Here is a 27,680-nt window from a genome sequence, read left to right on the forward strand (position 1 = left end):
GAACCACTCAGTACATACTCAATCTTTGTTGCTTCTATTTCTTCTTCTCTATACTTCTACCATAAGTGACTTGGGGAGATTAAAAAGTGATCGAACCATTCCGGTTCAACAACACCACTATCTCCCTCAAAAAACTCTTCCACCGCATTATAACAGTCCATCATAAACTCGGGATTTTGAGATTTAAACACCTTGTAGTAACCCTCTGGCGTAACTTTAAAAAACGTCTGAAAAGCTCCAGGATCGCTGGCACTGTGTAGGTGGTGATTTCTTCCAAATTTGAGAAATTCTTCAGATGAGTTGAATTCGGTGTAAGGAAGGGTCTTCATAATATAAGCTGGCAAGCCTCGTTTCCAATCAACAGTGTCTATTTGCTGAATGGCATCATATAACATATGATCACTATAACTCATTTTATAATTCACTTTATCAAGAGATTTTGATCTATAACCATCCATCCAATCAGCAAGTCTGATTAAGAAACTCAGACCCTTTTCAGCAATCCAGCAGATTAGATGTCGTTCAATAGATCTTGGATCCTCCTTGAATGCTTGCATCAATTTTGTATTCCTATTTTTTTGGAAAGAAAAAGAATTGGTATAAATAAGAGATCCTTAAAATCACTGAATACAAGTTAAGCATTTATTTTGACACCCTTCCAACTTTATAGGACCTACTGTTGGAGATGAATTTAATCTAGACGGGGGTCTAAAATCCTATGTGTCAAAAAAAGTAAGACTCTCACACTCTGTTGGAGATGCTCTTATAACTTCGATAGATTTGAAAAAGAATTGGTATAAATAAGAGATCCCTAAAATCACTCAATACAAGTTAAGCATTTGTAACTTCAATAGATTCTATAACGTTTTGTATGAGAAAGGTAAAATTTCAAAATTACTCTACAAATATGACATGTTTCCATAAATACCACTACACATGTGGAATCTTTAAATTTTTCGTGGACCCTAACACTTGCCGCAAAGTCTAGTTCAACAGAAAAGGAATTCAAACTCCTAAATTCGACACTAAAGTCTTCTTTTTCTCTCTTCCTTTCGATCACACTTAGACTGAAACTAAAATCTAAGCGAACCATTTTTAAGATTGTTTTTCCTCATTGTAGAAACTAATTTCAATCGTTCTGCATCTTTAATTTACTTTTATTTACTTTATTTTATTTTTTATTTTTTTCTTAAATATAACCTTAAATTATAATTTGTCAAAACAACAGAGTAAAAACAGATAATCTTAAATATAATATAGGTTGGTTTATAGCTTGGCCCTTTATTTATTTAGCAAATTGTTGCGTAATTATCAGTTAAGCATCATTCAATTTGGGAGCTAAATTTAAATGTAGGATTTCATTTTTTTACCTGTGCGATCCGTCAAATCTGGCGACAAAATCTAACGCCTCAGGAAAGTTATCATAAGGTCCAAGAAGACTCTTGATCACTATCCCAAAATCATAGAAATCTGAAACACAAATTTTATTAATTATAATACTTAAAAAAATTACTAATTGATTTGGATGATTATAAATCATTTAATATAATAAACTAAGATAATCACCTTGCTTCCACTTTGATTTATGCTGATTGTAAGTAAACCCCATCAACTTCACTGAAGATATTCTATGTGCATGATTAAGTATGAATACAATGTTGCGTTCTTTAACAGAACCATGGGATACACCTCTCTCCCTCACCTCTTCCAAAGCTTCTGCACCTGATCTGTAGTTATAATAAAAAAGAAATTACTTAAAATAATTGACAAAGATAAAGTATGATTTATAATGGGTGCTTGAAATTGACCTCGATATTTATTCTCATACTAGTCTTCTTCTTATGATCACATATCAGTGCTTAAATGATGTCTCTGATAGAGCTTCTATAGCCATCTGACTATGTGGCAGCCAGATGGACTAGATCATAAGATGGCTATAGAAGCTCTATCAGAGAAGACATTGGGAAAATAAAGGGAAGAAACGAGCTGAATAACAGATGAGGTTCCTGGTTGTAAGAATGTTAAGAAGATGAATGGAAAGAGAGAGACAATCAGATAAAACATTGCAATTCTAAAAGAAAATCGAGTAACCAAAGCCTTTATTTTCATACTAGTCTTCCTAGTCTTCCGGTTCTGTTTCCTTTCCGTTTTTCTTATGATCATATTAGTGCTGATGTTGGTTTTCATAATAAATCCCATCAACGATGTCTCTGATAGCATCATTTTCTTCATGTTTGATATGAATGATTATAATACATAAATTTGTTTCAAGAAAGAAATTGATCAATACTAATTACAACTAATTATATAAAGATAACAAAATTAAGAGAGAAAGGAAAAAAAATTACCTTATAATGAGTTTCATCAAGTCATCTATTTGGTAAGGATAGAAACCACCTTCCAAATTATACTCATACAGCACCCAATTCTTGAATTTCTCTGGTAAGTTATTTAGAAGATGGTGATAGCCATGAAAAAGGTGATACCATTTGTTACTATATTTTACCTTCCCAATGTAGTTGGGAATATGATTATATTCAGCACCTTCTAAAAATTCTAGAGGAATATATTTATCAACTAATTCATCAGGAACATCCCATCCAACAACTTTAGTTAATCCTAATAATCCTGGATACTCATAAAAAACACCATCTCTGAGAGATCCCTGATCTAGATGTAATGTGAGTGGTGCCATAAGCAAATTCACAACCTCCTCTTCCATACCTAAAAGAAAAAAGATAGAAAATCAAAGACATGAACTAATATCCACTGATAAATCCTTTCGAAGAGAAAACATGAAATCTTGATTAAAAAAAACTGAACGAATACCTCTGAATGAAGAAGAAGAATCGAGTCTAAATTATGAAAAGGCTAGGGTTTTTGTTCTTAATCGGGACTGAATTAAGATTTGGGTGATAATGATAATGGAGAAATTAAACAAGGGTTTTGAAATTTCTGGTGAAATTGAAGAATTAAAGGATATTGATGGGTGACTCAGAGTTCATGATGAAGAATAGGGAAGAATTAATGGTTGCTGCAGTTGAAATTAGGGTTGAGTTCGATGTTTTGCTGCTACCGGTGAAGACTTTGTGGGTATTTTGAAAGTTTGAGACAATTTGGTGAAATGGGTTTACCCTAGATGCCTTGAATATCAGGTGGTATGAAGATCCATGGTGCTGAGTGACTTCTGAACTCAATTTGTGGGTTTTTGAGAGAGAGAGAGACTTTGAGCAGCAAGAACAAGGGTTTGTACCAAGCGATACGTGGGTTCTCTCTATATCACTTTTTTTTCTCCGTATCGCCCAGTTTTACGAACCTGGTAGGTGAAAAAAAGAACCGGTTTTACGAACCTTAGCTAAATGGGGGGTTGTTTTACTAATAATAATAATAATAATTTGGGTCAAAAAAAATTTAAAATAATAATAATAATTTGGGTCCTCCTAATCAACGTATTAATCCGGTTGATTATTGATATGTAATGTTGTTAACCTAAAAATTCACTAGTGTTAATTGATCACAGGACGAGGAATTTTTTCTTTTTTTATAAAAACATAACTTAGAATCCGTAAATGTTCACGCCCCCGTAGACCGATCCAGGCTGATGTTCTGCGTTCACAAAAAAATACGAGGAGCCAGTGCATATTATTTATTAATTACACTATTCAATAGAACCGGTAGTTCTGTATGTACATATAGACTGATTGTTAGACAAAAATAATATTCAACCACCCTATCCAAACTGTGGTGGATTTCATTGGCCCGCTTATTCATAATTGGTAGCATGAGTCGCTAAATAATATCCCACCTAATGATGTCCAGTGCATCATAAACATCCATCTCCCCTAGATAAGCCTCCGGATAGAATCATCTAGTGGTATTCGAAATTTAGAAATTACACCATCGCATCCGGATACAACAAATTAACCCCTTCCCAGTCATCATGTTTCTGCGGACCTTACCATGTCAACTAAAAATACAACTTTTCTTGTGGAAAGCCATCAACGAAGGTCATCCAACCTTGTCCATCTTACATCGCATCAACTTCACAAACTCAACATATGCCCTCAATGCAATGCAGACCCGAATCAGATGAGCACTTGCTTATCTGTTGCCCAGTTTCAGTAACCACTCGCAACTCCATAACCACATTGCAAAAGCGGGGGTCTAACAACCACACTCAATATTTCGCTTAGCAATCTGTATGGACTAACTCCAATAATACTTTCAAGAGAATCAACTAGACAGTCAGATTCAATCTTAAGAAAGTATATCAAAGAGTTATATCTTAATTTATCAATTCAATCTGCAATCAAACAAATAGGAATTTGCGAGCCCGATTGAATATAAGAAATAACTTGATGGTCTGAAAAACCAATATCCAAGTGTCAATCAATTTAATCAACAACCAAAGGTTAGATTCACAATTTATTGAACTTACGCACAACCTGTGATATTTCAATTATATATAAACAAATATAATGTGGAAAAGAAATAACACAGACACCATAAGTTTTGTTAACGAGGAAACCGCAAATGCAGAAAAACCACAAGACCTAGTCCTGATTTTAACATCATATTGTATTAAGCCGCTACAAACACTAGCATGGTCCAAGTTAACTTCGGACTGGAATGTAGTTGAGCCATAACCAATCTCACACTCATCAAGGTACATTTGCGCCCCTTACGTATCTGAATCCCAGCAGGACTCTACGCACTTGATTCCCTTAACTGATCTCACCCACAACTAAGAGTTGCTACGTCCCAAAGTCGAAGACTTGATAAACCAATCTGTGTCACACAGAAAAATATATTGGACCGATAAATTTGTCTCCCACAGATAAACCTACGAGTTTTTTTCCGTCTTTTGATAAATCAAGGTGAACACGAACAATTGATATACCAGAATTATATTCCCGAAGAAAAGCCTAGAAATATCAATCGCCTCACAATAAGCTTAATTGTATGGTAGCGAAACAAGATATTGTGGAATCACAAACGATGAGACGAAGATGTTTGTGATTACTTTTTATAGTGCTCTATCGGAGAATAAATCTCGAGCCAATCTTAAAGAAGATAGTACTCAATCAAGATAGAATATGCAAGATCAGATCACGCAACTACAGAGAAAATAGTTGGGTATGGCTTCACAATCCCAATGAATTCTTCAAGTCGTTAACCTACATGGGTTCGTGAAAACCCTAAAGTTAAAGAAGAATTAACTTTAGTCGAAACTAGTATCACACAGGAGGTGTCGGGATTAGGTTTCCCAGTTGCTAGAGTTCACCTTTATATAGTCTTGAAATCAGGGTGTTCAGTAAATATTACTTTGGTAATAAAACATTCAATATTCACCATTAGATGAAAACCTGATTTGACTCAAGCTAATATCTTTTGACCGTTAGATCGAACTTAGCTTTTTACACACAAATTAAATACCTTCATTTAGGTTTGAGTAACCGTACTTAAACGTGTACACCTTGTTGGCTCAAAAATAACTAAACCGAAGTAAGCCATATGGATCACTTTCATATCAACCTCATTCATCTTAACCATAGCTAGTTTAAATGACTCAAAATGAAACTAGTTCTAGAGTTGTGCAATTGTTTATATTCTGATAAACGTATACAAGATACAGTTGAAGCAAAATCGATTTTGATTCACATGAATCAAGTGATGAACATTATAGCCACGGTTTGCAAAAGATTGGATTCCTTAATATATGGATGTATTGTTCATGAACAAACCGATTTTATAACATCATCTACTTAGGTATGCATACGGGTATGCGTAACTAAGTTGCTTGACCAAGTTTGGGTGTCGCCAGTATGCGAACTGGTACGCATACCATCCAAACTCAACAAAAATTCCCGACCTGGACCTTACGCTAGTACGCGTACTGGTTTGCAAATCAGGTTCCCGGACTTTCTCAAAATCAGGTATAAATACGGGCAATCAAGGCTTAGAACGTCAGTGTAGTGTTGTTTAAATTTCGCATTTGTTTCTAGGGTATTTACAAAAACAGTCCCACTTCCTTATACCGGTTCACAAATAAATCACACTGTTACAAACTATTTTCAAAACAGTCAGTTGGATGTTTGTTTCAGAGTTACTGACAACGGGCCCCATAAATCAGAGTTAAATCAGGGCCAAAATTACCTACTTATCCCTGAAACCCTAAGAAGAGGCAAAACCTAATTCATTCTGTCATCTTTATGCGTCATTATCTCGCACCTCTAACTCACACTCTGCAACTCTGTCTAAAAAAAAAAAATCGATGATGTTGAAGGAGATGAACATTCTTGGATGTTTCCATTAACAGTTTGGAGTGTTGTTGATGTGGTTGGTGTGGTTGAAGATGGAAGTAATCGTGTGAATAATTGTTTGAAGACAAAACCTAATTTGATTCTGTGATTTTGAAGATGGGAGATGGGAAAAAGTAAGATCTAACAAACCCTAGTTTAATTTTGTGGTTTTGAGTCATGAATTCGATGATGAACTGTAGAATCAGTTGAAATTAGGTTGTTTGAATGAAGAATTAGGAACCGAAAATGGGTTTTTGTGTAATTGTTGTGGTGGTACTGAAATTTAATTGAATGGTGGTGGATTAGTCGAGCAGTTGCAAGTTGAATCTGTCGATTACAGAGAAGAACTGGTGGGTTACAAGCTGAGAATTGAAGACGGTGTTGTTGTGATTGGAGGTAGCGGTGCATAAGAGCTCAAACTGGTTTGTTGGGGGTTGTTGATGGAATGAATCTGGTGATGGATTTGAGATGAGTTGTTAATGGATCTGGTTATATATGAACAGTAGTGTTGCTTGCTGCTGGCGGTGGTGGTGTTGCTTGCAGGTGGTGGTGCTGTTGCTTGTTGTTGCTTCTGCTGGTGAAATGGATCAGGATCTTACATGGTACATGAAATTCAGCCCGCATTCAGGATCGTTACATCACATTCCCTAGAGGGTTCACCATCACCTCTCCTGGGTATAGTTGTTGTCGCCACTACCACTGCCGCCACCACCACCACCACCAGTTCATCACCATCATCTCAACAACTCTGGAGGGGTGTTTAAGACAAAAATCAGACTGTTTTTTTCAAAACAGTTAAGTCGGATGGGAAAGTACCACTTTGTAGACACTAATTAAAGTTGTGATCATTTTGTAAAACTAATTAGGATGGTGTTGACCATTCTGTAAAACACCCTTGTTTATACGTAGATAACAGTTATGTTAGGTATTAAAATATTCTTTTAAATCTTTTTTTATTGTGAAAGTAAGGTCGCTCTTGTTGTTATTTCGGGAATGACATTCTATGGGGGAGAGTTCTTTTTTGAACTTATGGTTAATTGCCAAATCTTTGTGGGGAGTGCGGCTGTAAAATATTGTATGAGTTTTCTTGTATCTCTATTAACTCCTTGATGAATGCATTTAGTTTCGGCTATATGGTTAACGAGGAAACCGAAAATGCAGAAAAACCACGGGTCCTAGTCCATATTTCAACACCATATTGTATTAAGCCGCTACAAACGCTAGCCTACTCCAAGTTAACTTCGGATAAGAATGTATTTGATCCCTAGCCAATCTCACACTGATCAAGGTACATGTGTGCCCCTTACGTCTCTAAACCTTTGATTCCCTTAACTGATCTCACCCACAACTAAGAGTTGCTGCGTCCCAAAGTCGAAGACTTGATAAACCAATCTGTGTCACACAGAAAAATTTATTGGACCGATAAATCTGTCTCCCACAGATAAACCTACGAGTTTTGTTCCGTCTTTTGATAAAACAAGGTGAATACGAACAATTGATATACCAAAATTATATTCCCGAAGAAAAGCCTAGAAATATCAATCACCTCATAATAATCTTAATTGTATGGTAGCGAAACAAGATATTGTGGAATCACAAACGATGAGACGAAGATGTTTGTGATTACTTTTTATAGTGCTCTATCGGAGAATAAATCTCGAGCCAATCTTAAAGAAGATAGTACTCAATCAAGATAGAATATGCAAGATCAGATCACGCAATTACAGAGAAAATAGTTGGGTATGGCTTCACAATCCCAATGAAGTCTTCAAGTCGTTAACCTACATATGGTTTCGTGAAAAACCTAAAGTTAAAGAAGAATTAACTTTAGTCGAAACTAGTATCACACAGGAGGTGTCGGGATTAGGTTTCCCAGTTGCTAGAGTTCACCTTTATATAGTCTTGAAATCAGGGTGTTCAGTAAATGCTACTTTGGTAATAAAACATTCAATATTCACCATTAGATGAAAACCTGATTTGACTCAAGCTAATATCTTTCAACCGTTAGATCGAACTTAGCTTGTTACACACAAATTAAATACCTTCATTTAGGTTTGAGTAACCGTACTTAAACGTGTACACCTTGTTGACTCAAAAATAACTAAACCGAAGTAAGCCATATGGATCACTTTCATATCAACCTCATTCATCTTAACCATAGCTAGTTCAAATGACTCAAAATGAAACTAGTTCTAGAGTTGTGCAATTTTTTATATTCTGATAAACGTATACAAGATACAGTTGATAGCCACGGTTTGCAAAAGATTGGATTCCTTAATATATGAATGTATTGTTCATGAACAAACCGATTTTATAACATCATCTACTTAGGTATGCATATGGGTATGCGTAACTAAGTTGCTTGACCAAGTTTGGGTTTCGCCAGTATGCGAACTGGTACGCATACCATCCAAACTCAACAAAAATTCCCGACCTGAACCTTACGCTAGTACGCGTACTGGTTTGCAAATCAGGTTCCCGGACTTTCTCAAAATCAGGTATTCATACGGGCAATCAAGGCTTAGAACGTCAGTGTAGTGTTGTTTCAATTTCGCATTTGTTTGTAGGGTATTTACAAAAACAGTCCCACTTCCTTATACCGGTTCACAAATAAATCACACTGTTACAAACTATTTTCAAAACAGTCAGTTGGATGTTTGTTTCAGAGTTACTGACAACGGGCCCCATAAATCAGAGTTAAATCAGGGCCAAAATGACCTACTTATCCCTGAAACCCTAAGAAGAGGCAAAACCTAATTCATTATGTCATCTTTATGCGTCCTTCTCTCGCACCTCTAACTCACACTCTGCAACTCTGTCTAAAAAAAAAAAATCGATGATGTTGAAGGAGATGAACATTCTTGGATGTTTCCATTAACAGTTTGGAGTGTTGTTGATGTGGTTGGTGTGGTTAAAGATGAAAGTAATCGTGTGAATAATTGTTTGAAGACAAAACCTAATTTGATTCTATGATTTTGAAGATGGGAGATGGGAAAAAGTAAGATCTAACAAACCCTAGTTTTATTTTGTGGTTTTGAGTCATGAATTCGATGATGAACTGTAGAATCAGTTGAAATTAGGTTGTTTGAATGAAGAATTAGGAACCGAAAATGGGTTTTTGTGTAATTGTTGTGGTGGTACTGAAATTTAATTTAATGGTGGTGGATTAGTCGAGCAGTTGCAAGTTGAATCTGTCGATTACAGAGAAGAACTGGTGGGTTACAAGCTGAGAATTGAAGACGGTGTTGTTGTGATTGGAGGTAGCGGTGCATAAGAGCTCAAACTGGTTTGTTGGGGGTTGTTGATGGAATGAATCTGGTGATGGATTTGAGATGAGTTGTTAATGGATCTGGTTATATATGAACAGTAGTGTTGCTTGCTGCTGGCGGTGGTGGTGTTGCTTGCAGGTGGTGGTGCTGTTGCTTGTTGTTGCTTCTGCTGGTGAAATGGATCAGGATCTTACATGGTACATGAAATTCAGCCCGCATTCAGGATCGTTACATCACATTCCCTAGAGGGTTCACCATCACCTCTCCTGGGTATAGTTGTTGTCGCCACTACCACTGCCGCCACCACCACCACCACCAGTTCATCACCATCATCTCAACAACTCTGGAGGGGTGTTTAAGACAAAAATCAGACTGTTTTTTTCAAAACAGTTAAGTCGGATGGGAAAGTACCACTTTGTAGACACTAATTAAAGTTGTGATCATTTTGTAAAACTAATTAGGATGGTGTTGACCATTCTGTAAAACACCCTTGTTTATACGTAGATAACAGTTATGTTAGGTATTAAAATATTCTTTTAAATCTTTTTTTATTGTGAAAGTAAGGTCGCTCTTGTTGTTATTTCGGGAATGACATTTTATGGGGGAGAGTTCTTTTTTGAACTTATGGTTAATTGCCAAATCTTTGTGGGGAGTGCGGCTGTAAAATATTGTAAGAGTTTTCTTGTATCTCTATTAACTCCTTGATGAATGCATTTAGTTTCGGCTATATGGTTAACGAGGAAACCGAAAATGCAGAAAAACCACGGGTCCTAGTCCATATTTCAACACCATATTGTATTAAGCCGCTACAAACGCTAGCCTACTCCAAGTTAACTTCGGATAAGAATGTATTTGATCCCTAGCCAATCTCACACTGATCAAGGTACATGTGTGCCCCTTACGTCTCTAAACCTTTGATTCCCTTAACTGATCTCACCCACAACTAAGAGTTGCTGCGTCCCAAAGTCGAAGACTTGATAAACCAATCTGTGTCACACAGAAAAATATATTGGACCGATAAATCTGTCTCCCACAGATAAACCTACGAGTTTTGTTCCGTCTTTTGATAAAACAAGGTGAATACGAACAATTGATATACCAAAATTATATTCCCGAAGAAAAGCCTAGAAATATCAATCACCTCATAATAATCTTAATTGTATGGTAGCGAAACAAGATATTGTGGAATCACAAACGATGAGACGAAGATGTTTGTGATTACTTTTTATAGTGCTCTATAGGAGAATAAATCTCGAGCCAATCTTAAAGAAGATAGTACTCAATCAAGATAGAATATGCAAGATCAGATCACGCAATTATAGAGAAAATAGTTGGGTATGGCTTCACAATCCCAATGAAGTCTTCAAGTCGTTAACCTACATATGGTTTCGTGAAAAACCTAAAGTTAAAGAAGAATTAACTTTAGTCGAAACTAGTATCACACAGGAGGTGTCGGGATTAGGTTTCCCAGTTGCTAGAGTTCACCTTTATATAGTCTTGAAATCAGGGTGTTCAGTAAATGCTACTTTGGTAATAAAACATTCAATATTCACCATTAGATGAAAACCTGATTTGACTCAAGCTAATATCTTTCAACCGTTAGATCGAACTTAGCTTGTTACACACAAATTAAATACCTTCATTTAGGTTTGAGTAACCGTACTTAAACGTGTACACCTTGTTGGCTCAAAAATAACTAAACCGAAGTAAGCCATATGGATCACTTTCATATCAACCTCATTCATCTTAACCATAGCTAGTTCAAATGACTCAAAATGAAACTAGTTCTAGAGTTGTGCAATTTTTTATATTCTGATAAACGTATACAAGATACAGTTGATAGCCACGGTTTGCAAAAGATTGGATTCCTTAATATATGAATGTATTGTTCATGAACAAACCGATTTTATAACATCATCTACTTAGGTATGCATATGGGTATGCGTAACTAAGTTGCTTGACCAAGTTTGGGTTTCGCCAGTATGCGAACTGGTACGCATACCATCCAAACTCAACAAAAATTCCCGACCTGAACCTTACGCTAGTACGCGTACTGGTTTGCAAATCAGGTTCCCGGACTTTCTCAAAATCAGGTATACATACGGGCAATCAAGGCTTAGAACGTCAGTGTAGTGTTGTTTCAATTTCGCATTTGTTTGTAGGGTATTTACAAAAACAGTCCCACTTCCTTATACCGGTTCACAAATAAATCACACTGTTACAAACTATTTTCAAAACAGTCAGTTGGATGTTTGTTTCAGAGTTACTGACAACGGGCCCCATAAATCAGAGTTAAATCAGGGCCAAAATGACCTACTTATCCCTGAAACCCTAAGAAGAGGCAAAACCTAATTCATTATGTCATCTTTATGCGTCCTTCTCTCGCACCTCTAACTCACACTCTGCAACTCTGTCTAAAAAAAAACCATCGATGATGTTGAAGGAGATGAACATTCTTGGATGTTTCCATTAACAGTTTGGAGTGTTGTTGATGTGGTTGGTGTGGTTAAAGATGAAAGTAATCGTGTGAATAATTGTTTGAAGACAAAACCTAATTTGATTCTATGATTTTGAAGATGGGAGATGGGAAAAAGTAAGATCTAACAAACCCTAGTTTTATTTTGTGGTTTTGAGTCATGAATTCGATGATGAACTGTAGAATCAGTTGAAATTAGGTTGTTTGAATGAAGAATTAGGAACCGAAAATGGGTTTTTGTGTAATTGTTGTGGTGGTACTGAAATTTAATTGAATGGTGGTGGATTAGTCGAGCAGTTGCAAGTTGAATCTGTCGATTACATAGACGAACTGGTGGGTTACAAGCTGAGAATTGAAGACGGTGTTGTTGTGATTGGAGGTAGCGGTGCATAAGAGCTCAAACTGGTTTGTTGGGGGTTGTTGATGGAATGAATCTGGTGATGGATTTGAGATGAGTTGTTAATGGATCTGGTTATATATGAACAGTAGTATTTCTCGTTGCTGGCGGTGGTGGTGTTGTTTGCAGGTGGTGGTGCTGCTACTTGTTGTTGCTTCTGCTGGTGAAATGGATCAGGATCTTACATGGTACATGAAATTCAGCCCGCATTCAGGATCGTTACATCACATTCCCTAGAGGGTTCACCATCACCTCTCTTGGGTATAGTTGTTGTCGCCACTACCACTGTCGCCACCACCACCAGTTCATCACCATCATCTCAACAACTCTGGAGGGGTGTTTAAGACAAAAATCAGACTGTTTTTCTCAAAACAGTTAAGTCGAATGAGAAAGTACCACTTTGTAGACACTAATTAAAGTTGTGATCATTTTGTAAAACTAATTAGGATGGTGTGACCATTTTGTAAAACACCCTTGTTTCAACGTAGATAACAGTTATGTTAGGTATTAAAATATTCTTTTAAATATTTTTTTATTGTGAAAGTAAGGTCGCTCTTGTTGTTATTTCGGGAATGACATTTTATGGGGGAGAGTTCTTTTTTGAACTTATGGTTAATTGCCAAATCTTTGTGGGGAGTGCGGCTGTAAAATATTGTATGAGTTTTCTTGTATTTCTATTAACTCCTTGATGAATGCATTTAGTTTCGGCTATATGATTGCATCTAAACAAAGTTGATATGTTTTCTTTTAGTCATGAAGAATTTCCATGAGAATTTCATTAGGATCCCACTAGTTTTCGAACCTTATTCAATTTATATTGACAAAAAAAGAGAGAATTAATGTGTGGTTCACACTACAAATACATATGGTTTACGGATCATTATTTAAGGGGGGACTGGTTTTCATGTGAGATGAAGTATTGACTAGGGGGAGCGACACATATCACCATGGTATTGTTGTCAAATTTGTGGTACAATTGGGCTTTGATGTTGTGTGGTAATGTTATGACACTGTATAACAATGATTGAGAGCTACTGTTTTCTCATTGTTATAACTACGGATCTTCAACAACTATGATGCTGAGTTGAACACGTTCAGAATCACAGGAGTACTTGGAAGTGATGAAGATATCGATTAATGTTGAAGAAACAAGGAAATTAAGCATTTGGATGAGAATCTACAAAGTTTATTTATTTTGTAATCCATATGTATTGATAGTTTTGTCACTAAAATTGACAAATGGGGAGATTTTTAGAGCACTGCTCGGTCGAAATCGAAAGCGTTGCTATCTCAAGATTGTTTGTCAAGTTGAGTAGCCAAAACTATAAGTCTTGATTTCTAGTCTACTTATAGCTAAGTCTTGGATTAGGATAGAGAGTGTAGTTGAGCAATAGAATTCATGGCGTGCATCGATTGAAGACGAAGAACTACTAAGGGGAGCTTGTGGAACTTCATCAACAGAAGGTATGTGGAGACTTGAACTCATATATCACTCAAAATTCTATGTACTCTATCTCCTATTCGAGACAAAAGTCATATAGCTATATAGACTTCGATTATACACATTTGATATTTCGAACTGAGTTTAACTCGCTTACATATTTCTTGAAATATGTGTTGGTATGCTTTCGCTTTAACCAAGTTCATCTTATATTCTTGACGAAAGTCAAAAGATGATCATGTGAAAATTGCCTGGTAACATCTTACATTATTTGTGTGAGACAGTCATTTGATGTAGACTCGGAATGTTTCATATTGATCATTCGATCACTTAGTAACTAATAGTTTGTGCGAGACATCTATTCCCGTATTCCGAGAATGTTTCAATGATTGAAATGGGAGTTTAGAAAAAATAACCATGATTGGATATAGTACAGTATGCGTACTTGTAGGGTAACTGTTGCAAATTATTCCAAGTGTGGAAACCATGGTATGCATACTCGTAAGCATATTGTTTGGTTAATAAAGGTCCGGGAACTAAGTACGGCTACTAGCGTGAGGTTCAAGATCCGGGACCTAGTTATGGTTAACGAGGAAACCGCAAATGCAGAAAAACCACGGGTCCTAGTCCATATTTCAACACCATATTGTATTAAGCCGCTACAAACGTTAGCCTACTCCAAGTTAACTTCGGACAAGAATGTAGTTGAGCCCTAACCAATCTCACACTGATCAAGGTACATGTGTGCCCCTTACGTCTCTAAACCTTTGATTCCCTTAACTGATCTCACCCACAACTAAGAGTTGCTACGTCCCAAAGTCGAAGAATTGATAAACCAATATGTCTCACACAGAAAAAGCTATTGGATATATAAATCTGTCTCCCACAGATAAACCTACGAGTTGTGTTCCGTCTTTTGATAAATCAATTGAACACGAACAATTGATATACCATAATTATATTCCCGAAGAATAGCCTAGAAATATCAATCACCTCACAATAGGCTTAATTGTATGGTAGGGAAACAAGATATTGTGGAATCACAAACGATGAGACGAAGATGTTTGTGATTACTTTTTATAGGGCTCTATCGGAGAATAAATCTCGACCCAATCTTAAAGAAGATAGTACTCAATCAAGATAGAATATGCAAGATCATATCACGCAACTACAGAGAAAATAGTTGGGTATGGCTTCACAATCCCAATGAAGTCTTCAAGTCGTTAACCTACATATGGTTTCGTGAAAAACCTAAGGTTAAAGGAGAATCGACTCTAGTCGCCACTAGTATCACAGAAGAGGTGTCGAGATTAGGTTTCCCAGTTGATAGAGTTCTCATTTATATAATCTTCAAATCAGGGTGTTCAGTAAATGCTACCTTGTAAACAAAGCATTCAATATTCACCGTTAGATGAAAACCTGATTTGACTCGAGCTAATATCTTTCGACTGTTAGATCGAACTTATCTTGTTACAAACAAATTAAATATACCTTCATTTAGGTTTGAGTAACATACCTAAACGTGTACACCTTGTTGGCTCAAAAATTATTAACCGAAGTTAGCCATATGAATCACTTTCATATCAACCTCATTCATCTTAACCATAACTAGTTCAAATGACTCAAATGAAACTATTTTTAGAGTTGTTCAATTGTTTATATTCTCATAAACGTATAAATGAACTGGTACGCATACCATCCGAACTCAACAAAAATTCTCCGACCTGAACCTTACGCTAGTACACGTACCGGTTTCCAAACCAGGTTCCCGGACTTTCTCAAAATCAGGTACGCATATGGGTATGCATACCATTGTTCCCGGACATGGATTACATATATGCACGTACGCATACTATGCTTAAAATCCAATTATTCTAAATTATCATTTCAATAATTGAAACATTCTCGGAAGATAGGAATAGCTGTCTCACACAAACTATTAGCTTCAAAGCAATTTTCAAATGATCGAATGATCAACACGAAACATTCTGAGTCTACATAAATTATTGTCTCACACAAATCATGTAAGATGTTACCAGGCGATTTTCACATGATTATCTTTTGGCTTTCGTCAAGAACTAGGATATGACCCGTGTCGTGACGGCACGAGGTTGTTATTGATCTTGCGAAGTGTGACTTTATTCGATGTTTCTATAGTGCTTCAAGATACTCACTCCATGTATTTGGTTCAAGAATCAAGATCATAAACCTATAACTTAATAATAGACACCACAAATTTAGATTTTCCGTAAAAATAAGATTGTAAAAATAAGTTAATGAATGGAATGTCAAACGAACCCTACTCACAAAAGCAGGTGATCAACAAGAGATTTTTTTACAGTCACACATGTTTTACAAATCAGTTTCCCAATCATTTTCAATATGATTTTGGGTCTGCATAATTTTAAATTACTTACTAATATTTTCTCACGAAAAATTGTTGCTCTATTTAGTTAAAGTTGTTTACCACTATTATGTTTTCTGCCACATCTTATTTAGCCCAACCAATCAAGGGCCTGTTAACTTTCTTTACCGTGTACATCCTATGTGTGAAATCATGGTTTTTTGGGAAATCTTAATATGGAAGTCCATCTCTATATCCAATACTCGGTAAAGCATCTCATATATCTTTGCTATTGCTCCCTCCTGTATTTTATCAACGAATCAATGATTAGTTCTTAAGATCCTAACAAAAATTGTATAAGCTAATGTTGAACAATTACCTGGTTCATTTTGGGTATTGTTTCTGAAGTCTGATGGACTAAATCCTCCTCCAGTTCGTCACACGCCTCGAACCATGTTTTTCCATAGCGATCCTCGACCTCCATCCTAATCCGTCGTTAGAGGCATATTTGAAGTCGATAATTTTAATGTGCTAACTGCGATATGGGGTTCATTTAGTTCATAATCACCTCTCAATTGGTAGCGTATTCTGATCAACATCCATGTACTGAACTCGGAGCCACATATAACACAACAAGTGTGGCAGAGCCCGTCTTCGAATTTCCTTATTATTGCCTGTGTACTGTAGATTTCAATCTACGCTTGCTCCCATTTAATTTCTATAACTCCTTAATGTTTCTCCTTTGTGGATTTTCTGCTCCATAGATGGACGATGTTTTTCTGACGTAATTTTCGCATGATGTCTCTGCGTAGTAAATAGAATCGGCAAGAGTTATTTTTCATGAATTGTGGTTTAATTATCAGTGATAGCCCAATTCATCTTGATGTTTCAGTTACATTTTTTATATTTAACAACTACAGCTGGTGCATGATCAATGCCATGCTGGTACCGAGCAAAAAAAAAATCAATGCCATGCTGGTCCAAGTTTCGGTTTAGCTCGCTCATGGCATCACCCCATAAAGTAATCTTCGCATTTACACTGCAATACAAAAAAATAGAAGCTCAAGATCAGTGACCTTCTAACTTTTCGAATTGAACTTCTTGCGTGTAAGAAAAATTCTTGATGAACATTTTAGCACACTTATACCTCAAGTTTTGAAGACTTAGGTCGCGCATAATGGATTGTTGTCCATTTGCTCTCTTAATTTCTTGTAGACCTGTTAGAACACTGATTACATCTGCTCCACCAGAAAAATAATTAAAAAAAATTAGAGACAACAATAATGCTACGCATAAGGTGATGTTTTGAAGTGCTTACCCATAAGATAGATGTTTGCAGAACACGGAAACAGGATTATTAAGACATAGTTTTTCCATAGTTAAACCAAAACCGCCTGAATAAAACAAAGTGGATAAACATAAAGTAGGGATTGCAAATAATACCCGGTGTTCGAGCAAGAGATGTAAGTCAGAGTAGTAGGTGGTATTGTATTTTTTTAGTTTGTGAATCGGGAATTTGAGAGATGAATGTAATCAAAAGGGATATTATTGTGAGCTTTATACAGTCCAAACTTAGAGTAAGAGTAATAAATGGGAATTTTCCATATATATAGAGGGTAGAAGGATTTCCAGAAGCAAATCTTGGGAATTTGTAATGGGTATGAACGATTTTTTATACCAAATATATTGAGTTTGTAACCATTCTAATAATCCATGGGTCACATATTTATGCTTGCTAAAGCAAATAGAAGATAATATGACACTTTAAGATGTATTATGGACAGAAATATGCAAAGAGTATGATATGCAAAGGGATATTATTGTTTAGCCATTTACCGAAAGCTTTTATTCTTATCTTTTTTCTGCTACACTGTCACAAAATCTGTTGCGATCACCTACGATGCAGGCACCTATGGAGGTGGATTTACTCGACAACTACAAAAGCTAAGAAAAATAAATGAATCTTGCGAACTATTTTTGAAGCACCTTGTGTTTTTTGAAACTGACGGATTTGGAAATTGCCATCATTCCCTACGAACCATACTGAAGTATAATCTTGGAAAACACAGTTGGATGAAGATTATAAGGCACCCGTCACTCCTTCATCCTCTCCTCTGCAACCCAACCATAAGTGTATAATTAATTGACAACGACTAAAAATATCAAGTCAAGTTATATGTCAAATATCCAAAAGTTTGTACAACCAAATTTTTAATTTTTTATTATAAGCACCAACCTCTTATTGCAATGTTGATCGAAGATCCATGATCCATTTCACTCTTTCACCCTATAAAAATGATGTGCCATCATGAACAAACAAAGACCCATTGTCATCGAGCATGAAGACGTCCAGGCTTGTGACCTCGCTGGTCCCTATGAAATCTATTTCATTCCACTTTATTGAGATTCGAACGCTAATCATCCATTTTGTGAAATGTGCAAAATTTGAACCAATCATTGATTTGGAAGGGTTGTTGACTATCTGGGAACCCATTTGAAGGCAGTGATGGGGAATGGACTGCACAAAATTTGAACCAATTCAATCAGAAAAATTAACTTCAATGATATGAAATCAAAAATAAATGGAACTTATTAGAGTTCTGGGTACAACCAATGGGAAAAACCTTCAAGGGAAAAAAGCATCAAGGAAATCAACAGTAAGATTAGTTTTATAACTAATAAAACTACTTATTTTGTTACTATGCTCTAGTATGATATTGAGAGGTCTGAGAGCAGAATATTTTGTTCTCTTTCAAGTCATCTTTTACGTGACTAAACTGTATTATCTCAAAATCATATTAGTTAATCCATCTAGACTGTTCTTTATATGTCAGAACTGTAAATGACCGTTGATGTGGGAAAACACCACTGTCCCAAAATAGGTGTTGAATTGAGTTGATCTCTAACGTTCATTATACCCCTAAACTGTATAGCTAGATCGTGACCATCCTTTATGTGACTAAACTGTATTATCTCAAAATCATATTAGTTGATCCATCTAGACCGTTCTTTATATGTTTGCACTGTAAATGACCGTTGATGTGGAAAAACACCACTGTCCCTTATAATATAGATATAAGATGAACTTGGTTAAATCGAAAGCTTAACAACACATATTTTGAGAAATATTTAAGCGAGTTAAACTTAACTCGAAATATCAAATGTGTATAAATGAAGTCTATATAGCTATACGACTTTTGTCTCAAATAGGAGATAAAGTAGATAGACTTTTTAGTGATAGATGAGTTCAAGTCTCCACATACCTTTTGTTGATGAAGTTCCAAAAGCTCCCTTTAGTAGTTCTTCGTCTTCAATCGATGAACGTCGTGAAGTCTAATGCTCAACTACACTTTCTATCCTAATTCGAGACTTAGTTATAAGTAGATTAGAAATCAAGACTTATAGTTTTGACCACTGAACTTGATAACAAGCTTGAGATAGCAACGCTTGCGAGTTCTACCGAGCACTGCTCTAACAATCTTGAGTCTAATCAGGTTTTCATCCAGAGGTGAATATCGAATGCTTTGTTACCAAGATAACATTGATTGCAAACCCTGATTTGAAGACTATATAAATGAGAACTCTAGCAACTGGGAAACCTGATACTCACACCTCACATGTGATACTAGTTGTGACTAGAGTTGATTCTCCTTTAACCTTAGGTTTTTCCCAAAACCATGTAGGTTAACGACTTGAAGACTTCATTGGGATTGTGAAGCCATACCCAACTATTTTCTCTGTAGTTGCGTGATCTGATCTTGCATATTCTATCTTGATTGAGTTCTATCTTCTTTAAGATTGGCTCGATATTTATTCTCCGATAGAGCACTATAAAAAGTAATCACAAACATCTTCGTCTCATCGTTTGTGATTCCACAATATCTTGTTTCGCTACCATACAACTAAGCTTATTGTGAGGTGATTGATATTTCTAGATTGTTCTTCGGGAATATAATTTTGGTATATCAATTGTTCGTGTTCACCTTGCTTTATCAAAAAACGGAACAAAACTCGTAGGTTTATCTGTGGGAGACAGATTTATCTATCCAATAGATTTTTCTGTGTGACACAGATTGGTTTATCAAGTCTTCGACTTTGGGACGTAGCAACTCTTAGTTGTGGGTGAGATCAGTTAAGGGAATCAAGTGCGTAGAGTCCTGCTGGGATTCAGATACGTAAGGGGCGCAAATATACCTTGATCAGTGTGAGATTGGTTAGGGCTCAACTACATTCCAGTCCGAAGTTAACTTGGAGTATGCTAGTGTTTGTAGCGGCTTAATACAGTATGATGTTAAAATCAGGACTAGGTCTTGTGGTTTTTCTGCATTTGCGGTTTCCTCATTAACAAAAATTATGATATCTGTGTTATTTCTTTTCCACATTATATTGAAATATCACAGGTTGTGCGTAAGTTCAATAAATTGTGAATCTAACCTTTAGTTGTTGATTAAATTGATTGACACTTGGATATTGGTTTTTCAGACCGTCAAGTTATTTCTTATATTCAATCGGGCTTGCAAATTCCTATTTGTTTGATTGAAGATTGAATTGAGAAATTGAGATATAACTCTTTGATATACTTTCTTAAGATTGAATGTGACTGTCTAGTTGATTCTCTTGAAAGTATTATTGGAGTTAGTCCATACAGATTGCTAAGAGAAATATTGGGTGTGGTTGTTAGACCCCCGTTTTTGCAATGTGGTTATGGAGTTGTGAGTGGTTACTGAAACTGGGCAACAGATAAGCAAGTGCTCATCTGATTCGGGTCTGGCGTTGCATTGAGGGCATATGTTGAGTTTGTGAAGTTGATGTGATGTAAGATGGACAAGGTTGGATGACCTTCATTGACGGCTTTGCACAAGAAAAGTTGTATTTTTAGTTGACATGGTAAGGTCCGAAGAAACATGGTGACTGGGAAGGGGTTAATTCGTTGTATGCGAATGCGGTGGTGTAATTTCCAAATTTCGAATACGGCTAGATGATTCTATCCGGAGGATTATCTAGGGGAGATGGATGTTTATGATGCGCTGGACATCATTAGGTGGGAGATTATTTAGCTACTCATGCTACCAATTATGAATAAGCGGGCCAATGAAATCCACCACAGTTTGGATAGGGTGGTTGAATATTATTCTTGTATAACAATCAGTCTATATGTACATATATAATTACCGGTTCTATTAAATACTGTAATTAATAAATAATATGCACCGGCTCTTCGTGTTTTTCGTAAATGCAGAACATCAACCTGGATCAGTCTATGAGGGCCTGAACATTTACAGATTCTAGGCTAATGTTTTTATTAAAAAAAAAATCATGATTCTGTGATCAATTAACACTAGTTGATTTTTAGGTTAACATATTAATACTTTAATTAGGAGGACCTAAATTATTATTATTTTTAAAAAAAATTGTCCCAAACAAGAACATCAGTAAAACAGCGCCCCAAATTAGCTAGGTTCGTAAAACTGATTCTTTTTTTACCTACCAGGTTCGTAAAACTGGGTGTTACGGAGAAAACAAAGTGATATTGAGAGAACCCACGTATCTCTTGGGAAAAACCCTTGTTCTTGTTGCTCAAAGTCTCTCTCTCTCTCAAAAACCCACAAATTGAGTTCAAAAGCCACTCAGCACCATGAATCCTCATACCACCTGATATTCAAGGCATCTAGGGTAAACCCATTTCACCAAATTGTCCCAAACTTTCAAAAAAAAAACCACTAAGTCTTCACCGTAGCATCAAAGATGGGTTTATTAACACACATTAAACTCAACCCTAATTTCAACTGCAACAACCATTAATTCTTCTCTGTCATACAATATTTCACAGCCGCACTCCCCACAAAGATTTGGCAATTAACCATAAGTTCAAAAAAGAACTCTCCCCCATAAAATGTCATTCCCGAAAGAACAACAAGAGCGACCTTACTTTTACAATAAAAAAAAGGATTTAAAAGAATATTTTAATACCTAACTTAACTGTTATCTACGTAGAAACAAATGCGAAACTGAAACAACACTACACTGACGTTCTAAGCCTTGATTGCCCGTATGTATACCCAATTTTGGAAAGTCCGGGAACCTGGTTTGTAAACCAGTACGCATACTAGCATAATATTCAGGTCGGGAATTTTTGTTGAGTTTGGATGGTATGCGTACCAGTTCGCATACTGGCGAAACCCAAACTTGGTCAGGCAACTTAGTTACGCATACCCGTATGCATACCTAAGTAGATAATGTTCGAAAATCGGTTTGTTCATGAACAATACATTCATATATTAAGGAATCCAATATTTTTCAAACCGTGGCTATAATGTTCATCACTTGAATCATGTATATTAAGGAATCCAATTGTATTAAGGAATCTAACTGTATCTTGTGTACGTTTATCAGAATATAAACAATTGAACAACTCTAGAACTAGTTTCATTTTGAATCATTTGAACTAGTTATAGTTAAGATGGATGAGGTTGATATGAAATAAATTCATATGGCTTACTTCAGTTAATTATTTTTGAGCCACCAAGGTGTACACGTTTAAGTACGGTTACTCAAACCTAAATAAAGGTATTTAATTTGTGTATAACAAGCTAAGTTCGATCTAACGGTTGAAAGATATTAGCTTGAGTCAAATCAGGTTTTCATCTAACGGTGAATATTAAATGCTTTGTTACCAAAGTAGCATTTACTAAACACCCTGATTTGAAGACTAGATAAAGGTGAACTCTAGCAACTGCGAAATCTAATCCCGATACCTCCTGTGTGACACTAGTTTTGACTAAAGCTGATTCTTCTTTAACCTTAGGTTTTTCACGAACCCATGTAGGTTAACGACTTGAAGACTTCATTAGGATTGTGAAGCCATACCCAACTATTTTCTCTGTAGTTGCGTGATCTGATCTTGCATATTCTATCTTGATTGAGTACTATCTTCTTTAAGATTGGCTCGAGATTTATTCTCCGATAGAGCACTATAAAAAGTAATCACAAACATCTTCGTCTTATCATTTGTGATTCCACAATATCTTGTTTCGCTACCATACAATTAAGCTTACTGTGTGGTAATTGATATTTCTAGGCTGTTCCTCGGTAATATAATTTCGGTATATATTTTGTTCGTGTTCACCTTGATTTATCCAAAGACGGAACAAAACTCGCAGGTTTATCTGTGGGACACAGATTTATCTATCCAATAGATTTTTCTGTGTGAGACGGATTGGTTTATCAAGTCTTTGACTTTGGGACGTAACAATTCTTAGTTGTGGGTGAGATCAGTTAAGGGAATCAAGTGCGTAGAGTCCTGCTGGGATTCAGATACGTAAGGGGTGCAAATGTACCTTGATCAGTGTGAGATTGGTTAGGGCTCAACTATATTCCAGTCTGAAGTTAACTTGGAGTAGGCTAGTGTTTGTAGCGGCTTAATACAGTATGATGTTAAAATCAGGACTAGGTCTTGTGGTTTTTCTGCATTTGCGGTGTCCTCGTTAACCATAACTAGTTCAAAGATAATATCTTTCAACCATTTGATCGAACTTAGCTTGTTACACACAAATGAAAAGTGACTTCATTAAGATATGGAGCTAAACGTGTACACCTTTGTTGGCTCAACAATAGTTAATCAAAGTTATCCATATGAACATTTTCATATCAACCATATTCATATCAACCATATTCATCTTAACCATAACTAGTTCAAATGACTCAAGTGAAACTAGTTCTAGAGTTGTTCAATTGTTTATATTCTTATAGAAGTATACGAGACACAATTGAAGCAAAATCGATTTTGATTCACTCGAATAAATTCATGAACATTATAGACATTTTTTGTAAAAGATTGCATTCCCTATTATATAAATGTTCTAGTTTGTGAACAAACCGATTTTAGAACATAACCTACTAAAGTATGCAAATGGGTACACATACCTAAGTGGTCGGACTAAGTTTGGGTTCGCCAGTATGCGAACTATTACGCATACCACCCAACTCAGGAAAGTCCCGAAACTTCAACCTCAAGCCAGTACGCGTACTTAGTTCCCGGACCTTTATTAACCAAACAGTACGCATACGAGTATGCATACCATGGTTCCCAGACTTGGAATAATTTGGAACAGTTACCATACAAGTACGCATACTGTACTATATCCAATCATGATTATTTTTTCTAAACTCCCATTTCAATCATCGAAACATTCTCGGAATACGGGAATAGCTGTCTCGCACAAACTTTTAGCTTCAAAGAAAGTTTTAAGTGATCGAATGATCAATATGAAACATTCCGAGACTACATCAAAAGAATGTCTCACACAAATAATGTAAGATGTTACCAGGCGATTTTCACATGATCATCTTTTGACTTTCGTCAAGAATATAAGATGAACTTGGTTAAAGCGAAAGCGTCCAACACATATTTCAAGAAATATGTAAGCAAGCTAAACTAAGTTTGAAATATCAAATGTGTATAATCGAAGTCTATATAGCTATACGATTTTTGTCTCAAATATGAGATAGAGTATATAGAATCGTGAGTCATAGATGAGTTCAAGTCTCCACATGCCTTTTGTTGATAAAGTTCCAAAAGCTCCCCTTAGTAGTTCTTCGTCTTCAATCAATGAACGTCGTGAATTCTAATGCTCAACTACACTATCTATCCTAATCGGAGACTTAGCTATAATTAGACTAGAAATCAAGACTTATAGTTTTGGTTACTCAAATTGACAAACAATCTTGAGATAGCAACGCTTGCGATTTCGACCGATCAGTGCTCTAACAATCTCCCCATTTGTTAATCTTAGTGACAAAACTATCAATACATAGAGATTACAACATAAATAAACTTTATAGATTCTCATCCAAATGCTTGATTTCCTTGTTTATTCAACATTACTCGAAATCTTCGTCATTTTCAAGTACTCCAGTAATTATGAACGTGTTCAACTCAACATCATAGTTGTTGAATATCCGTAGCTATAACAATGAGAAAACAATAGCTCTGAATCATTGTTATTCAGTGTCATAACATTATTACACAGCATCGAAGTCCAATTGTATCACAACTTTGACAACAATACCATGGTGATATGTATTGCTCACCCTAGTCAATACTTCATCTTACATGAAAACCACTCCCCCTTACATAATGATCCGTAAACCATATGTATTTGTAGTGTGAACCACACATTAATTCTCCCTCTTTTGCCAACATAAATTGAAAAAGGTACGAAAACTAGTGGGATCCTAATGAAATTCTCATGGAGATTCTTCATGGATAAAAGAAAACATATCAACTTTTTTTAGATGCAATCATATAGCCGAAACTAAATGCATTCATCAAGGAGTTAATAGAGATAAAAGAAAACTCATAGAATATTTCACAGCCGCACTCCCCACAAAGATTTGGCAATTAAGCACAAGTTCAAAAAAGAAATCTCCCCCATAAAATTTCATTCCCTAAAGAACAACAAGAGCGACCTTACTTTTACAATAAAAGAAGTATTGATAAGATTACTTTAATACCAAACACAACTGTTACCTACGTAGAAACAAATGTGAAATTGAAACAACACTACACTGACATTCTAAGCCTTGATTGCCTGTATGCGTTTCTGATTTTTAGAAAGTCCGGGAACCTGGTTTTCATATCGCTACGCGTACTAGCGTAAGGTTCAAGTCCGGGAATATTTGCTGAGTTTGGATGGTATGCGTACCAGTTCGCATACTTGCAAACCCAAACTTGGTCCGGATACTTAGTTATGCATACCCGTATGAATACCTAAGTAGATCATGTTCTAAAATCGGTTTGTGCATGAACAATACATTTATATATTAAGGAATCCAATATTTTGCAAACTGTGGCTATAGTGTTCATCACTTAATTCATCTGATCTTGCATATTCAATCTTGCTTGAGTACTATCTTCTTTAAGATTTGCTCGAGATTTATTCTACGATAGAGCACTATAAAAATTAATCACAAAATCTTCGTCTCATCATTTGTGATTCCACAATATCTTGTTTCGCTACCATACAATTAAGCTTATTGTGAGGTGATTGATATTTCTAAGTTATTTTTTGGTAATATAATTTTGGTATATCAATTGTTCGTGTTCACCTTGATTTATCAAAAGACGGAACAAAACTCGTAGGTTTATATGTGGGAGACAGATTTATCTATCCAATAGATTTTTCTGTGTGAGACAGATTGGTTTATCAAGTCTTCGACTTTGTGACGTAGCAACTCTTAGTTGTGGGTGAGATCAGTTAAGGGAATCAAGTGCGTAGAGACCTGCTGGGATTCATATACGTTAGGGGCGCAAATGTACCTTGATCAATGTGAGATTGGTTAGGGCTCAACTACATTCCAGTCCGAAGTTAACTTAGAGTAGGCTAGTGTTTGTAGCGGCTTAATACAATATGATGTTACAACCGGGACTAGATCCCATGGTTTTTCTTCATTTACGATTTCCTCGTTAACCATAACTAGTTCAAAGATAATATCTTTCAACCATTTGATCGAACTTAACTTGTTACACACAAATGAAAAGTGACTTCATTTAGATATGGGTAACCATACCTAAACGTGTACACCTTTGTTGGCTCAACAATAGTTAATCGAATTTATCCATATGAACACTTTCATATCAACCATATTCATCTTAACCATAACTAGTTCAAATGACTCAAATGAAACTAGTTCTAGAGTTGTTCAATTGTTTATATTCTTATAGAAGTATACGAGACACAATTGAAGCAAAATCGATATTGATTCACTCGAATAAATTCATGAACATTATAGCCACTATTTGTAAAAGATTTCATTCCCTATTATATAAATGTGTTAGTTCGTGAACAAACCGATTTTAGAACATAACCTACTAAAGTATACAAATGGGTACACATACCTAAGTGGCCGGACTAAGTTTGGGTTCGCCAGTATGCGAACTGTTATGCATACCACCAAACTCAGTCAAGTCCCAAAACTTCAATCTCACGCCAGTACGCGTACTTAGTTCCCGGACCTTTATTAACCAAAAAGTACGCATACGATTATGCATACCATGGTTCCCAGACTTGGAATAATTTGCAACTGTTACTATACAAGTACGCATACTGTACTATATCCAATCATGGTTATTTTTTTTTCTAAACTCTCATTTCAGTCATTGAAACATTCTCGGATGACGGGAATAGCTATCTCGCACAAACTATTATCTTCAAAGCAATTTTTAAGTGATCGAATGATTAATATGAAATATTCCGAGTCTGCATCAAATGATTGTCTCACACAAATAATGTAAGATGTTACCAGGCGATATTCACATGATCATCTTTTGACTTTCGTCAAGAATATAAGATGAACTTGGTTAAAGCGAAACCTTACCAACACATATTTCAAGAAATATGTAAACGAGTTAAACTCAGTTTGAAATATCAAATGTGTATAATCGAAGTCTAT

At 35.9% G+C, this 27,680-nt stretch overlaps 1 protein-coding gene and 1 long non-coding RNA gene across 2 annotated transcripts; both read right to left on the bottom strand.

Annotated features, from left to right (window-relative positions):
* Nucleotides 1-548: 548 nt before the first annotated feature.
* LOC113293720 lies at nt 549-1,601 on the bottom strand. The gene is made up of 3 exons (XR_003332503.1): nt 1,567-1,601; nt 1,371-1,470; nt 549-570 (listed from the first exon to the last, which is right to left on the bottom strand). It is a non-coding gene; the product is annotated as an uncharacterized LOC113293720 (long non-coding RNA).
* Nucleotides 1,602-1,614: 13 nt separating this feature from the next.
* LOC113296471 lies at nt 1,615-3,238 on the bottom strand. The gene is made up of 4 exons (XM_026544779.1): nt 2,830-3,238; nt 2,349-2,724; nt 1,690-1,727; nt 1,615-1,628 (listed from the first exon to the last, which is right to left on the bottom strand). The coding sequence occupies exons 2-4, from the start codon at nt 2,720-2,722 to the stop codon at nt 1,615-1,617; spliced, it is 426 nt and encodes a 141-aa protein (XP_026400564.1). The 5' UTR covers nt 2,723-2,724; nt 2,830-3,238.
* Between the last annotated feature and the right edge of the window lie 24,442 nt (nt 3,239-27,680).

Source organism: Papaver somniferum, chromosome 7 (assembly GCF_003573695.1).
Source record: "Papaver somniferum cultivar HN1 chromosome 7, ASM357369v1, whole genome shotgun sequence".
Classification (NCBI taxonomy): domain Eukaryota; kingdom Viridiplantae; phylum Streptophyta; class Magnoliopsida; order Ranunculales; family Papaveraceae; genus Papaver; species Papaver somniferum.